Below are 14,951 nucleotides of genomic sequence, written 5' to 3' on the forward strand. Positions count from 1 at the left end.
CCCTGCTTGAGGGTCCTTGCTGCTGTTTGTGCCCACGCCTAGGGTGTGTTATAATCTTTTTAAAGTCCTTACAGATGAAATCATACCTATTCTCAGGATCATTGTCGTCATCATCTTCATCCACTGTGACAGGCACTGATTTAGATAAGGCTTCATCTCCTTGAGGGGAAAAAAGTGTACTTAAAATTAGCTTTAAATTATCTATGTAAGTAAAACTATGTAAAGTACTGAAAGCCAAAAACTTCAAAACAACTACTACATTCTACACTGTACTCTGCTATCAAGAAAATGAGTAAAAAGAATTTATAAGGAAAACACAATGGGGAATTTCAGAAGTACCAGCAGTAAAATGATAAATAGTTGGGTCTTATGTAATTCAAAGTTCCTTCCCAGAGCACAAGGGTTTTAAAGCTCATCCTTCCTAATAACAAGTCTTTATCATTTGCCACACATTTGCATACATTAGCATAAGTTTCTTACTGAAATAAGCTTTGTAGTCATCTATTTTGAGTTTAAAGTTAACAGATTCCTGATTTACCCTGTTTCACTGAGGAACAGCAAAATTGTTATTAATGTTTTAGTAGAAATAAATAATTTCAAAATATATCTGATTATGTATGGTATTCATAGGTAGAATTACCCAGGGATATATTCAAGCCCAGTAAAACCTATTTCCTTATGAAAACCACCTTTCTGTCATTTGATTAAAAATCTAAAGAGAGTAAGATTCACATTTCACTTTATGTAAATTTCACCTCAAAACAAACAGTGAACTCTACATAATACTATATAAGGTGAAGTAATTAGGTGAAGTACACTGATAATTATCATTTACTTTTCAGTGCATGAAAGATTTCAAGGGCATTACGCTGAATGAAAGAAGCCAATCTCAAAAGCTTACATACTTGATGATTCCATCTCAAAGTAACAAAATTACAGGGATGAAAATCAGATTAACAGTTGCCAGGGGTTAAGAATGAGGATAAGCAACCAAACGTGCACAAGGGAGTTGCACAGGGAACCTTGTGGTAATGAAACAGTTCAAAATCTTGGTTGTAGCAGTGGTTACACAAAGCCACATATGATACAACTGCATAGAACACACAAATATACACGCATACACAAACAAGTGAGTGCATGTAAACTGGTGACATCTGAACAAATCTTCAGTTTCCTAGTCTTGACAATGTACTATAATTATGCAAGATTTTACCATTGGGGGGAAACTGAGCATTTTTTTCCAACTTCCTGGGAGTTTATACTTTTTTAAAAATAAACAGTTAAAAAGGCAAAAAAAAGTTAGGTACATTGATGGTTAGATAGCAGGATATTTAGACAGAGATGTGATAAAGCAAGAATGATACAATGCAAATGGCAGAAAATTTCTGTATATTTAAATTTCTTTTCATGATAAAATAATGAGGGGAAATGTTGGAGAAAAAATCCAAAAAGAACATACACCTACAGGTTCAGTATAGAAATACGCTAAACATAGAAAGGCAAAAATAAATCTCACAATATACTAACAAACTCACAATAAATACCTCATTCCAAGAGAAAAATCTTCAAATTAAATATTACTAGCAATACTACTGTAATTCCTCTTTCCTCCATCTTTCAAAGACAGTTCAAATGCTACCTGTTCTTGTAAGTCGGATCCTCCAATAGTTAACACTAAATTGCTCACTTGCTATTTATCACAGCCTCATTTTAGATTTGCATCTTTCTACTGCTATTCTTTTTTTTTTTAAATAATGATTTATCTATATCTACCTTACTCACTAGGCTGCAATCTCCTAGGATCATGTTCTTTATTATCTTAGTTGCTCATCCCATTCCCATGGCATTCTTTCTAGGAAAATGTTGTACTCTGTAATAGGTAACTATTGCAGAAAATCCTCTAAACTCATGGGAGTAAGGGAAGCTTTTTAAGCATTGATAAAAACTGTCACCTAAATTGAGTTGGACATATTAGGAGAGTAAACAAATACAGTATGTTTATATACACATGCAAACAAACTATTAAGGAATGGCACTGATCACTGCCTGGCACCCTAACTTATCTTAAAAAGCAGTACTTTATACACAGCAGTTATTTTCAACACCCTTCACATTCTTTTCTAAGTATTTCAACTGACAAAGTCCAACTTTTACATGTCTTAATTCCCCCTAGAAATTTACCTTTCTTTTTCTCACCTAAAGTAATCAGTCCCGAGAATTACTCAGAGTAAGAAAATCCAAACAACAAGGCCTATTCCACCAAATAGTTGCAAGACTGACATCTACTGAAGTGCTGAATTCTCAAGGCCTCTCTGAATATAAAAATGAAAAAGATTTACCTCCTAATCTGCACTGGTCCTTCAGAACAGTTACATAAATCAAAATGGAACATAAGAATCTAGACTAGACACGGGTTGAGGAATTATGCTATGGGAGTGTTTAACATATGTTGCCATCTCTTCTAAAAATCAAAGATATACTTATTATTTATAACACTAGGTATTAAAAATTCCAAACATGAGAGGAATATCAGAGAAACCCTCATATTTGTCAAATCAAAGTTGTACCAAAATGGATAAAATACGTAGGAATAAACCTAACCAAGGAAGTCAAAGACCTCTACCCTGAAAACTACAAGACACTCATGAGAGAAATCAAAGACACCAATAAATGGAAATACATCCCATGCTCATGGATAGGAAGAATTAATATTGTCAAAATGGCTATCCTACCTAAAGCAATATACAGATTCAATGCAATCCCTATCAAATACCAACAGCATTCCTCAACGATCTAGAGAAAAGTGTTCTAAAATTCGTAAGAAACCACAAAAGACCCTGAATAGCCAAAACAATACTGAGAAGGAAGAATAAAGGTGGGGGGATTATGCTCCCCAACTTCAAGCTCTACTACAAAGGCACAGTAATCAAGACAATTTGGTACTAACATGAGAACAGACCCATAGACCAATGGAAAAGACTAGAGAGCCTGATATAAACCCAACCATGTATGGTCAATTAATATATGATAAAGGAGCCATGGACATACAATGGGGAAATGACAGCCTCTTCAACAGCTCGTGTTGGCAAAACTGGACAGTTACATGCAAGAGAATGAAACTGGATATTGTTTAACCCCATACACAAAAGTGAACTTGAAATCATTCAAATACCTGAATGTAAATCATGAAACCATAAAACTCTTAGAAGAAAACATACGCAAAAATCTCCTGAATATAAGCATGAGCAACTCTTTTTCTGAATGCCATCTCCTTGACCAAGGGAAACAAAAGCAAAAATGAACTCATGGGACTACATCAAACTAAAAAGTTTCTGTACGGAAAGGAAACCATCAACAGAACAAAGAGGTATCCTACAATATGGGAGAATATATTTGTAAATGACATATCCGACAAGGGGTTAACATCCAAAATATATAAAGAACTCACATGCCTCAACACCCAAAAAGCAAATGACCCCATCAAAAATTGGGCAGAGGATATGAAGACAGTTCTCCAAAGAAGAAATTCATATGGCCAACAGACACATGAAAAGATGCTCCACATCACTAATCATCAGGGAAATGCAAATTAAAACCACAATGAGATATCACCTCACACCAGTAAGGATGGCCAGCATCGAAAAAACTAAGAACAACAAATGCTAGCGAGGATGCAGAGAAAGGGGAACCCTCCTACGCTGCTGGTGGGAATATATGCTAGTTCAACTATTGTGGAAAGCAATATGGAGGTTCCTCAAAAAACTAAAAAGAAAAATATTATTTGACATGGGAATCCCACTCCTTGGAATTTACCCAAAGAATACAACTTCTCAGATTCAAAGAGAAAATATGCACCCCTATGTTTATCACAACACTACTTACAATAGCCAATATATGGAAGCAACCTAAGTGTCCATCAGTAGATGAATGGATAAAGATGTGGTACATATATGGAATACTATTCAGCCATAAGAAAGAAACAAATCCTACAATTTGCAACAATGTGGATGGAGCTGGAGGATATGCTCAGTGAAATAAGCCAGGTGGAGAAAGACAAGTGCCAAATTGATTTCCCTCATTTGAGGAGTGTAACAATGAAGCAAAACTGAAGGAACAAAACAGCAGCAGACTCAGAGACTTCAAGAAGGGACTAGTGGTTACCAAAGGGGAGGGGTGTGGGAGGGCGGGTGGAGAGGGAGGGAGAAGGGGGTGGAGGGGTATTATGTTTAGCACGCATGGTGTGGGGATCACAGGGAAATCTATGTAGCACAGAGAAGGCAAATAGTGAATCTGTAGCATCTTACTACACTGATGGACAGTGACTGAATTGGGGTATGGGTGGAGACTTCATAACATGGGTAAATGTAGTAACCACATTGTTTTTTCATGTGAAACCTTCATAAGAGTGTAAATAATACCTTAATAAAAAAATTTTTTTTAAAGAAATAAACGGGTTTCTCCAAAAAAAAATAAAAAATACCATTTGACCCAGGAATTCCACTCCTAGGAATTTACCCCAAGAATGCAGGATCCCACATTCAAAAAGACATATGCACCCCTATGTTTATCACAGCATTATTTACAATAGCCAAGAACTGGAAGCAACCTAAGTGTCCATCAGCAGATAAATAGATAAATGGTACATAGACACAATGGAATGCTATTCATGTGTAATAAAGAAGCAAATTCTACCATTTGCAACAACATGGATGGAGCTATAGGGGGCATTATGCTCAGTTACATAAGTCAGGCAGAGGAAGACAAGTACCAAATGATTTCCCTCATTTGTGGAGTATAACAACAAAGCAAAACTGAAGGAATAAAACAAGCAGACTCAGATTCCAAGGGACTAGAGGTTACTAAAGCAGGGAGAGGGAGCAAGAAGAGGACTGAGGGGTATTATGATCAGTACACATGGTGTGGGAGGGTTCATGGCACAGACAGTGCAGCACAGAGAAGACTAGTAACTCTGTGGCATCTTACTACACTGATGGACAATGACTTCAATGGGGTACGGTCACGACTCAAAAATATGGGTCAGTGTGGTAACTACGTTGTTTTTCATGTGAAACCTTCATAAGAGTGCATATCAATGATAACTTAAAAATTTTTTTTTAAAAAGAATCTTTCTGGAGCTGCTGTAACAACTGAAACCTTAGCAGCAGTTTTTGCCACTGAGGACAAAGCAGAGGCTGATGATGGAGCCACAAATCCGGTGTGTGTTTGCATGACTTCCTACTAGAGTATGCCAACCTCACCAGAACCCACACTGGAAGATGAATGGGGTATATGGTTTGACTAAGGTACGTGCCTGGAGGGACCAGAGGCCACATGTCACAGTATCAATTCATTGTTCCCCAGTGAACATAAAACGTGTTATAGCTCTGGTAGACACAAGAGCTGAACGTTCACTGATTTATGGCAACCCTGAGCAGTTTCCCAGGACTCCAGCTATTATGGATGGATACAGGGATAAGGATATCAGACTGAAATAAGCATGAATCCCACTAGGAATAGGGACTCTACCCCCCAAAGGAGTATACTTTGTATATGTCTCTCATTCCCGAATATAGTTTGGGGATAGATACCCTTTAGGGCCTGTGACTGACCGCTGCAGTTGAGCTCAGAATGAGAATACGTGTGGTGTGGTGAAGACCGTTCTGAGGAGACATGCTAATCACTTGCCCAAAACTTTGCCTGTGCCTCGGCAGGTGACTAATACCAAACAGTACATGGCTGAAGGGCTTAAAGAAATTGAACAAACCCTCCATGAACTGTGGAAGTTGGGTATTATAAAACCAATCCACAGTCCTTTCAATTCCTCAGTGTGGCCAAGTAAAAAAAGCATAAAATAGCTATAAAGCTCCTGGTGAATGACCAAGGATTACAGAGAATTGAAAGGAATCACACCCACTCTGCACACTGGCGTCCCCTCTACTATAGACCTGTTGGATATACTCAGTCATACACTAGGAATATATCACGCTGTGGATGTCACTAACGTCTTCTTTTCCATTGACAAAGAACAGAAAAGTCAGGAACAATTTACCTTCATGTAGTAAGGACAGAAATGGACTTTCACTGTCCTTAAACAGGGGTACCTCCACAGCCCCACCATTTGTCATGGACTTGGAGCCCAGGACTTGTGCCATTACACTGATATCATGCTCAAATCTGCTTCTCTTTCAGAAGGTGCAGCACCAAGGTTCAGGGACCTGGTTCGTCAGTCAAATTCTTAGAGGTCACCTGGTCAGGTAACACTAAAATTATCCCAGAAGCAGTTATTAGATAAAGTCCACATCTTTCCTGTGGTATTGGTACAGGAGTTTTGGGGTCTTTTAGGCTACTGCTGAGTGCTCATCCCACACTTGGCACAAATTCTGAAGCACTTATACCATTTGACAGAAGGTGTCAGGTGGCACTGCGTTTAGAAATGCACATCAGCCTTTACTACAGCAAAATGGGCAGTCAAGGCCTTGCAGGCCTTGAGTGTAATAGATCCATCAAGGCCCTGTGGGCTGGATGTTCATGTAACCAAAGACGGTTATGGCTGGTGTCTCTAGCAGTGGCTTGAAGAAAATGACCAACCTACTGAATTCTGGTCACAACTCTAGAAAGGAGCAGAGGTAAATACACGTGCCACACCTTGCTCACCACAGAACCCATCACTGGAACAGTCCCAATAAAGGTTAATAATCACCTATCTCATTGTGGGGTGGGTACGAGACTGAACCAAAAGGCCATGGAGTGCCATAGCACAAACGCCTACACTGGCCAAGTGGGATGCATACCTACAGCAGCGTTGTACCCTCTGGGAGCCCCTTGAGTGAAGAACTCCAACACTTACTGGGGCCAGTGACATATACTAGTGAAAAGCAGGAAGAATTTACTTTGGAACCATTAGTAGCAGAGATTCCTTACTGGGAGGGAAGAGCCCTTATATCTGAAGATGCATGGTACACAAACAGCTCCAGCCATGGGAAGCTGTGGGATTAATGGGCTTAATACATAAATCAAGTAATATAGAAATCAAATGTATGAAGATATGTGACTTGATTGTCTCCTACGACCTCTGATGTTTGGTCAAGGACAGAGTGATTAAAGCCATAAAAAGTTCCTACAGCTCGTGACCACCCTCACATGGTTTTGGTGTCCTTGAGGAGTGTCCCACCCTTGGGCTGGACTCAACGATAGATAATGATCATGTGCTGAACCCCTACTCAGAATTCTTCAGATGTTCATTTACTCAATAAATAAAAGGAGTGCCTTCTTGACATCACCCTTGAGCTGTTACACCTTGAGTCCCCTGGCTGGTCCATTCAGGTCTTTGATATCTCATCGCATCACCTCCTTAATCTGCGGGTCGGAGACAAGGAGGAGGTCGACAAGTGGCGCCTGAACAGGGACCCTTGAAACTCAAGAGCGAGGAAGCTCCAAAGATCGTCGACCCGGTAAGGCTCCCGAGAAAAGCATATGTAGGGACAGGGTCAAGACGTCAGGGACACTATAATGGGCCATCATGAAACTAAAGCAGCTAAACTGGAGGATCATTTAGAATTACTCCGTGCCCTCCTAAAAATACTCCGTGCCCTCCTAAAAACATCAGGAGTGAAAATATCTAAAAGAGATTTTGCTCAACTTCATAAATATATTAGGAAACATTGTCATTGGTTGCCGCCACAAGGAACTCTTACAGGCTGACTGGAATAATGAGTTAAGAGATTTTAAGAAGGCACACAGATGGGGGGATGTTATCCCTGTGCCTGTCTGGTCTTTATGTAATCTGATCACTCTCGCCTTACAGCCTCTACAATCTCCCCCACTTTCTGACACTAAATCAGACACACATGAGCGAGAGAGAGAATTGCCAGACGATGTGGTAAAATCAAGTAGACGTTCCTCATCCCCACATTCATCTGACTCCTCTTCATCCTCCTCCTCTTCCTCTTCAGAGAGTGAGGATGAGAGCCCTGTTCATCTCTGTCATGGTAAAAAATCCTCAGCTCCTGCCTCTGCTGCGTCTGCCTTCCCAGCAGGAATAATCAAAGCCCAGAGGGAAGGTGACATGGATGCTTATCTGGCACCCTTAGTGGCACCAATTAACTTGACTCCTTTTGGGCCAGGTGAGGATCCTGATTTTCCACAAGGTGGAGTCAGAAAACTTTATACACCTATTCCCTATAAAACATTGAAAGATTTCAAACAAGCCATCTCTACTTATGGCACTAATTCGCCATATGTAGTGGGTCTTCTGAGAGGATTAGCAGAACAAGAAAGGATGATTCCTCATGATTGGGACTTACTGGCTCATACCTGTTTAGACTCTTCTGAGTTTCTACAATTCAAAATGTGGTGGTACGAGGAAGCAAAGGCACAAGCTCTGAGAAATCTGCATGCCAATCCTCCGATTCTTATAACTGCTGAACAGCTAGCAGGACAAGGAGATTGGCTGCAGCTAGAAAGGCAAGCTGGGTATGAGAACACCGCAGTGACACAGGTGCATCTGTGTTGCCTGAAAGCTTGGGAAAAGATACAAGCGGCTGGACAGACCGCTTTACCATTCAGTAAGCTTAAACAGAGATTCAATGAACCATATGTTGATTTTGTTGCAAGGTTGCAAGGTAACTTGAGACGAGCAGTAGCACATCCAGATTTGAGGGATTTGTTGTTGCAAATGTTAGCCTATGATAATGCAAATACAGAATGTCAAAGAGTTCTTAGACCTTTGAAAGCTGCAGGAGCTAGAATGGAAGATTATATCAAGGCCTGTGCAGATGTGGGTTCTCCTATGTACCAAGCTAATCTGCTAGCAGCTGCTATGAGAGGAAAGTCAAAAGGAAGATTTAAAAGTCTGACATGTTTTGGTTGAGGCAAGCAAGGGCATATGAGGAGAGATTGCTGATCACAAAAGAGGGGCGAGAGCCAAATTTTAAAAATAAACCGTTGTCTGTTTGCCCAAAATGTAAGAAAGGGAGACATTGGTCTAATGAATGCCGTTCAAAATTTGATAAAGACGGTAATCCTATCAATGAGCCTCAGCCTTTAAACCTTCAATCCGGCCAGCCTCTGAGGCCCTAGAAAATAATAGAGGCATTTTTCCCCAGTTAAAAGAACATGGCATGATTTACAAGCAGCAACTAGAGGAAGTGCCGCTGTAGATCTTGCCTCTTCTCAATCTGTATATTTGCATCCATCACAAGGAGTCCAATTACTTCATACAGGAATTTTTGGTCCTTTATCAGCTAATTCTGTAGGATTACTTTTAGGTCGCAGTAGCTGGACACTAAAAGGGTTAATAGTAAGACCAGGACTTATTGATCAAAATTATATGGGTGAAATTAAAATAATGGTATCATCTGATAAAGCATTATATATACCTCAGGGAGAAAGAGTTGCCCAGTTACTTTTACTTCCCTATCTCCCACCTTCAACAACACCTTATGAAAGGGGACAAGGTGGATTTGGAAGTACAAATGAACAAATACGGCTTAATACAAAAATCACATCTGACAGACCTCAATGCAAAATCAGCATTCAAGGCAAGTCTTTTACAGGGTTGTTAGACACAGGAGCTGATGTGCCTGTAATTGCTCTTAAACATTGGCCAAAAAATTGGCCCAAACAAGAGAAGCATATTCAAGTGTCAGGTATTGGTACAGCTTCTCAAGTATGGCGAAGTTCAGCTACATTACATTGCTTAGGCCCTGAAAAACAATTAGCTTCATTAAGACCTTTAATTGTTGATGTAGCAATTAATCTCTGGTGACGAGACTTGATGCAACAATGGCATACTACACTGTCTTTTGATGAACCTTCCTCAATTCAATCTTTTTCTTAGGGGTCATTGATACACGGCTGCCAGCTCCTATACCATTACAGTGGACCACTCAGACGCCTGTTTGGGTGGATCAATGGCCCCTCAATAAAGAAAAACTGGCAGCCTTACACACATTAGTTTAAACCCAACTTCAGCTAGATAGGTTAGAATTTTCTACAAGCCCGTGGAATTCCCCTGTATTTGTTATAAAGAAGAAGTCAGGAGATTGGAGACTCTTACATGATTTAAGACAAATTAATGCGGTTCTTAAACCTATGGGACCTTTACAACAAGGTCTCCCTTCTCCAGCTATGATTCCAAAAGACTGGAATATGGCTATCATTGATCTTAAAGGTTGCTTTTTTACAATTCCTTTGGCCATGGCGGACAGAGAAAAGTTTGCTTTCACTGTCCCTTCCTTGAATTTGCAGGCTCCTTCAGAAAAGATTTCAGTGGAAAGTCCTTCCTCAAGGAATGTTGAGCAGCCCTACAATTTGTCAATTTGCATAGAGCTCTTCAGCCTGTACATGAAAAATGGCCTTCTGCTTACATCATTCATTATACGGATGATATTCTCATAACCCTGCCCAAGCATTTGTCCCTCACGACTATTCTCAATGAGACTGAAATTGAGTTAAAACAATGGGGCTTACAGATAGCTCCTAATAAAATACAAATAGAATACCCACTGGATATTTTAGGAAATAAAATCCAAGAAAATTCAATCATTCCTCAGAAAATTCAGATTAGGAGAAATCATCTTAGAACTTTAAATGATTTTCAAAAGCTTTTAGGAGATATTAATTGGATTCGACCATTATTAGGTATTCCTATTTATAAATTACAACATCTTTTTAATAACTTAAAAGGACCCCCAGATCTTAATAGTCCAAGAAATTTAACCTCAAAAGCTGAGGGAGAACTCAAATGGACAGAACAACACATTCAAAAGGCTCAATTATCAAAGGTTGATTTACACAAACCCTTACTTCTATTAATTTATTTTACTCCCCATTCTCCCACAGGACTGCTCTGTCAGTATAACAGTTGGTTAGAACAGATATTTTTACAATATCAATCTAAACCCTCGTTACAACCTTACATTGACAAAGTAGCCTCCGTCATCCTCAAAGGACGGCAGAGACTAAGGCAGATGATCGGTTACAATCCTCATTCCTTTGTTCTTCCATTATCTAAACAAAATATCATACAAGCATTTCAAGGGAATAATCAATGGCAAATTGCGCTAATTTTTTAGGTAATACTGACTGCCATTACCCTAAAAACAAGTTATTTTCCTTTTTTCAGCGTCATCAATGGATTCTTCCTCACAAAACTTCCCCCAATCCACTAATAAATGCTGTGACTTGTTTTATAGATGGTGCAAAATCTTTTAAAGCAGCCTATACGACTTGTTCTGGTCTAGCAAAAACCTTTCAAACATCTTTTACTTCTGCACAACAAATTGAGTTATACGCTGTATTGCAAGCTCTGCAAGACTTTCCAAGTCCTCTTAATATTGTTACTGACTCTGCTTATACTGCCTTTTCTGTTCCTTTATTAGAAACTGCGACTTTAGGCACCATACAATCTCCTATTAACACTTTATTTTCTCAATTGCAGGTGTGTATCCATCAGCATCTGCACCCTTTCTTTATCACTCACATACGATCACATTCTAATTTACCAGGTCCTTTATCATACTATAATGATAAAGTGGACAAACTTGTTTCTCCAGTTAATTACTCACCGGCTCAACATTATCACGACCTAATTCATGCTCCTTCCTTTACTTAGCAAAAGCGTTTTTCCCTTTCAGCCTCTGAAGCTCAAAATATCTTGAATTCCTGCTCAACCTGTTCTCAAATCAATTCTCCCCATTTACAGGCTGGAACCATTCCCAGAGGAACACACCCTAATGCCCTATGGCAAATGGACATTACCATTGTTCCTGAATTTGGAACTCTTAAACATGTTCATGTTTCTATAGATACGTATTCTATAACATATCTATAGGTTTTATAGATACGTTGGGCCACTGCTTTAACAGGAGAACAATCTCATGTCATTACTCATCTCTTACAAGCATTTGCAGTATTGGGCGTTCCTGCTACCATAAAAACTGACAACGCTCCAGTTTACCTCTCCTCTACGCTAAAGAAACTTTTCCAGCTATACAGTATCACTCATAAAACAGGCATTCCTTACAATTCTACAGGTCAAGCTCTAATTGAACATTGTCATCTTACTCTTCAACATAATTTATTAAAACAAAAAGGGGGACTGCTCCCCGACATGATCAAATTAACTGCAAATCAACGATTAATGCATGCTTTACATATTCTTAATTTTGATCTTTTACAAGGTGACAGATGATCAGCTATGGAAGTACATTTTTCTGACACTATTTCTTTTTCTAAAACAACAGCAGTTCCTGTATGGTGGTCTCCACTAGGTTCTTCACAGTGGTATAAAGGTCATATTAAAGTATGGGGCAAAGGATTTGTTTGCATTGTTGCAGAGGATCAACATCTGATCTGGCTACCCAGGAAGAGAATTAAGATACGATATGAAGAACTCCCAATATCAACACCTTCAGAGAAGTCTACTCCGAGAGATGATCATCAACAGACCTCATCAACAGTTTGTTCGCATCCCACGGAGAGCTGAAGCTCACCAGATAATGAGATTTTTATTCCTGACAATAATTTACACATACACACACCACACAAGCTTGCACTATCACAGCTAGTGTAAGCAACCCTCCATATTTAGGTCGAGTAGTCGTCCTTCATCGTGTATCCACCTGCTCTTCTCCAGCAGGTCCAGTAGTATGTAAAAAGAATGGTGAGGAAATATATAGGCAAACAAGTGGAGAAAGATTTGGGTGGCATAATGCTACAGATCAAACTCATAGAGAGAATAGTCGATATGATATTTATAAAAGTTTTAACTCGAGAAGATATTGGAATTTATACCTGTAAAAAATTCCAAAAAGGATCTCCTGACATATCATATAAGAGTAGTCATGTGTATTTAAATATATCACTTGTTACAGAACGAAAATTCTCCTCACCTAACCTATGGCTGCAACTAGCAGGCCAAGGATTGAATAAGTCATCCTTTTCTATAGCAGGAGATTCTTCCATTAGTGGATTGTTAACAAAGAATTTAATACGAATAGGACTTCCTCCCATGGTGTTTACTAACATATCAGGTATAAATATTACCCGTTCTCCTGACATTCTTATGCATGATATTCAATTAAATTTACCTGTTAGGACTACCATAATCACTGATTGTATATGTATTAATTGTATTCAAATACCTTCTTATTGTAACTCTACTATTCGTGTAAAATAACCATATGAATACAGACTCCCAAATGGCTGAGTGTTTTTATGTGACAACAAAACATATCAAGCCTTCTCTTCACAATACCAAGGTGTTTGTGGTGTGGGACGTATTCTTCCTGCTCTCAAAGATCATCCTGGATATACACATAGGTTTCCTTGAGCTTTACCATCGAGCTGTGACAACAACGTGAGGCTGTTGAATCCCACTGCTGTTGCAGTTGCTGCTGCATTTCTTTTGCCAGTTCCTGCACTTGCTGCAGGGATGCAGAACGAAATACCTAAACTGGCCTGTGCATACAGTAGAACTACAAATGTGACTGCTTCTATATTATCTGAACTGAACCAAGAACTGGGAGAAGTATGAACTGCAGTACTTCAAAATCGTGCTACCATAGACTATCTATTGTTAAAAGAACATATGGGATGTGAACAATTTTCAGGGATGTGTTGTTTCAATTTGTCTGATTTTCTCAAACTATTCAAAATCAATTGGATGACATTCATCATGTTATTGATAAGTTTTCACAAGTGCCTTGATTATCACACTGGTTTTCTTGGTTTCACTGTATATGGCCAATACTTATAGGTTTATTTCTATTATGCGTTTGTCTTCCTGTTCTTACAATGTGGGCTCATCATTTCATTACCAGTCTAATGAAGCCTGTTCATGCTTGTTATTTTTCAAGAAATAATGCCTAAAGAATGATTGTTCATGAGAGTCCGTGCAACGAATTTTTGTACTTTATGATTTTTATGATTGTAGCTGGATGCAGGAATATGAGAAGAGTGTCAATCTACTTCAAATGCCTCTTTTTCCCATATACTATCTCCCTGTATGGCCCCAGAGGATGGCTGGTTAGCCAGAGATGGGTAAGATTCCTCATGGGAGGAACAACCTAAGACAGGCACAGTCGCAGGGCGCCAACAGGTGAAGGCAAGGGGGCCAACTGAGGCGAGGCTTGGAACCTCGTCCCCCCATTTATGTGGGGCATTCTCTACTGCTTTCACCTAGCTAAGGTGATATCAAGATCTAAAAATAGACTTCTCGCTTATATTGCCCCTACTGTTTTGGTGTTCTTTAATTAAAAAATAAGGGGGAAATGTGGGATTAATGGGCTTAATATATAAATCAAGTAATATAGAAATCAAATGTATGAAGGTATGTGACTTGATAGCCTCTCCTACGACCTCTGATGTTTGGTCAAGGACAGAGTGATTAAAGCCATAAAAAATTCCTAGAGCTCGTGACCACCCTCACATGGTTTCGGTGTCCTTGAGGAGTGTCCCACCCTTGGGATGGACTCAAGGATAGATAATGATCATGTGCTGAACCCCCTACTCAGAATTCTTCAGATGTTCATTTACTCAGTAAATATGAGGAGTGCCTTCTTGCCATCACTCTTGAGCTGTTACGCCTTGAGTCCCCTGGCGGGTCCATTCAGGTCTTCGATATCTCATCGCATCACCTCCTTAATCTACGGGTCAGAGACAAGGAGGAGGCCAACAGGAAGCCCCCAAAATGCAGGGCTGCAACTTTCCATCCTAAGACTGAGATAATATGGATGGAAGATAGTGAGCAGAAAAGCAGTCAATGGTCAGAGTTGTGGGCAGTGTGGCTTGTGATCATCCAAGAGCCCTTCCCAACAGTTGTCTGCACTGACAGCTGGGCCTCTATCAATGCTTGACTGTTTGGCTACCTACATGGCACCATGCCAACTGGTTGGTTGGTCACAGACACCTCTAGAGACAAGATCTGTGACAAGAATTATAAGCCTGTG

General features: G+C 39.6%; 1 protein-coding gene across 7 annotated transcripts in view; it reads right to left on the reverse strand.

Moving 5' to 3' along the window:
- Positions 1 to 14,951, reverse strand: part of ATRX (ATRX chromatin remodeler) — a 323,761-nt gene that overhangs the window by 245,519 nt on the left and 63,291 nt on the right. For all 7 annotated transcript variants that reach the window (XM_036902729.2, XM_036902727.2, XM_036902726.2 and 4 more), the window contains one exon: positions 87 to 159. In XM_036902729.2, coding sequence (XP_036758624.2) covers positions 87 to 159 — 73 coding nt within the window. The remainder of the gene's footprint in view (positions 1 to 86; positions 160 to 14,951) is intronic.

Source organism: Manis pentadactyla, chromosome X (genome assembly GCF_030020395.1).
Source record: "Manis pentadactyla isolate mManPen7 chromosome X, mManPen7.hap1, whole genome shotgun sequence".
Taxonomy (NCBI): Eukaryota; Metazoa; Chordata; class Mammalia; order Pholidota; family Manidae; genus Manis; species Manis pentadactyla.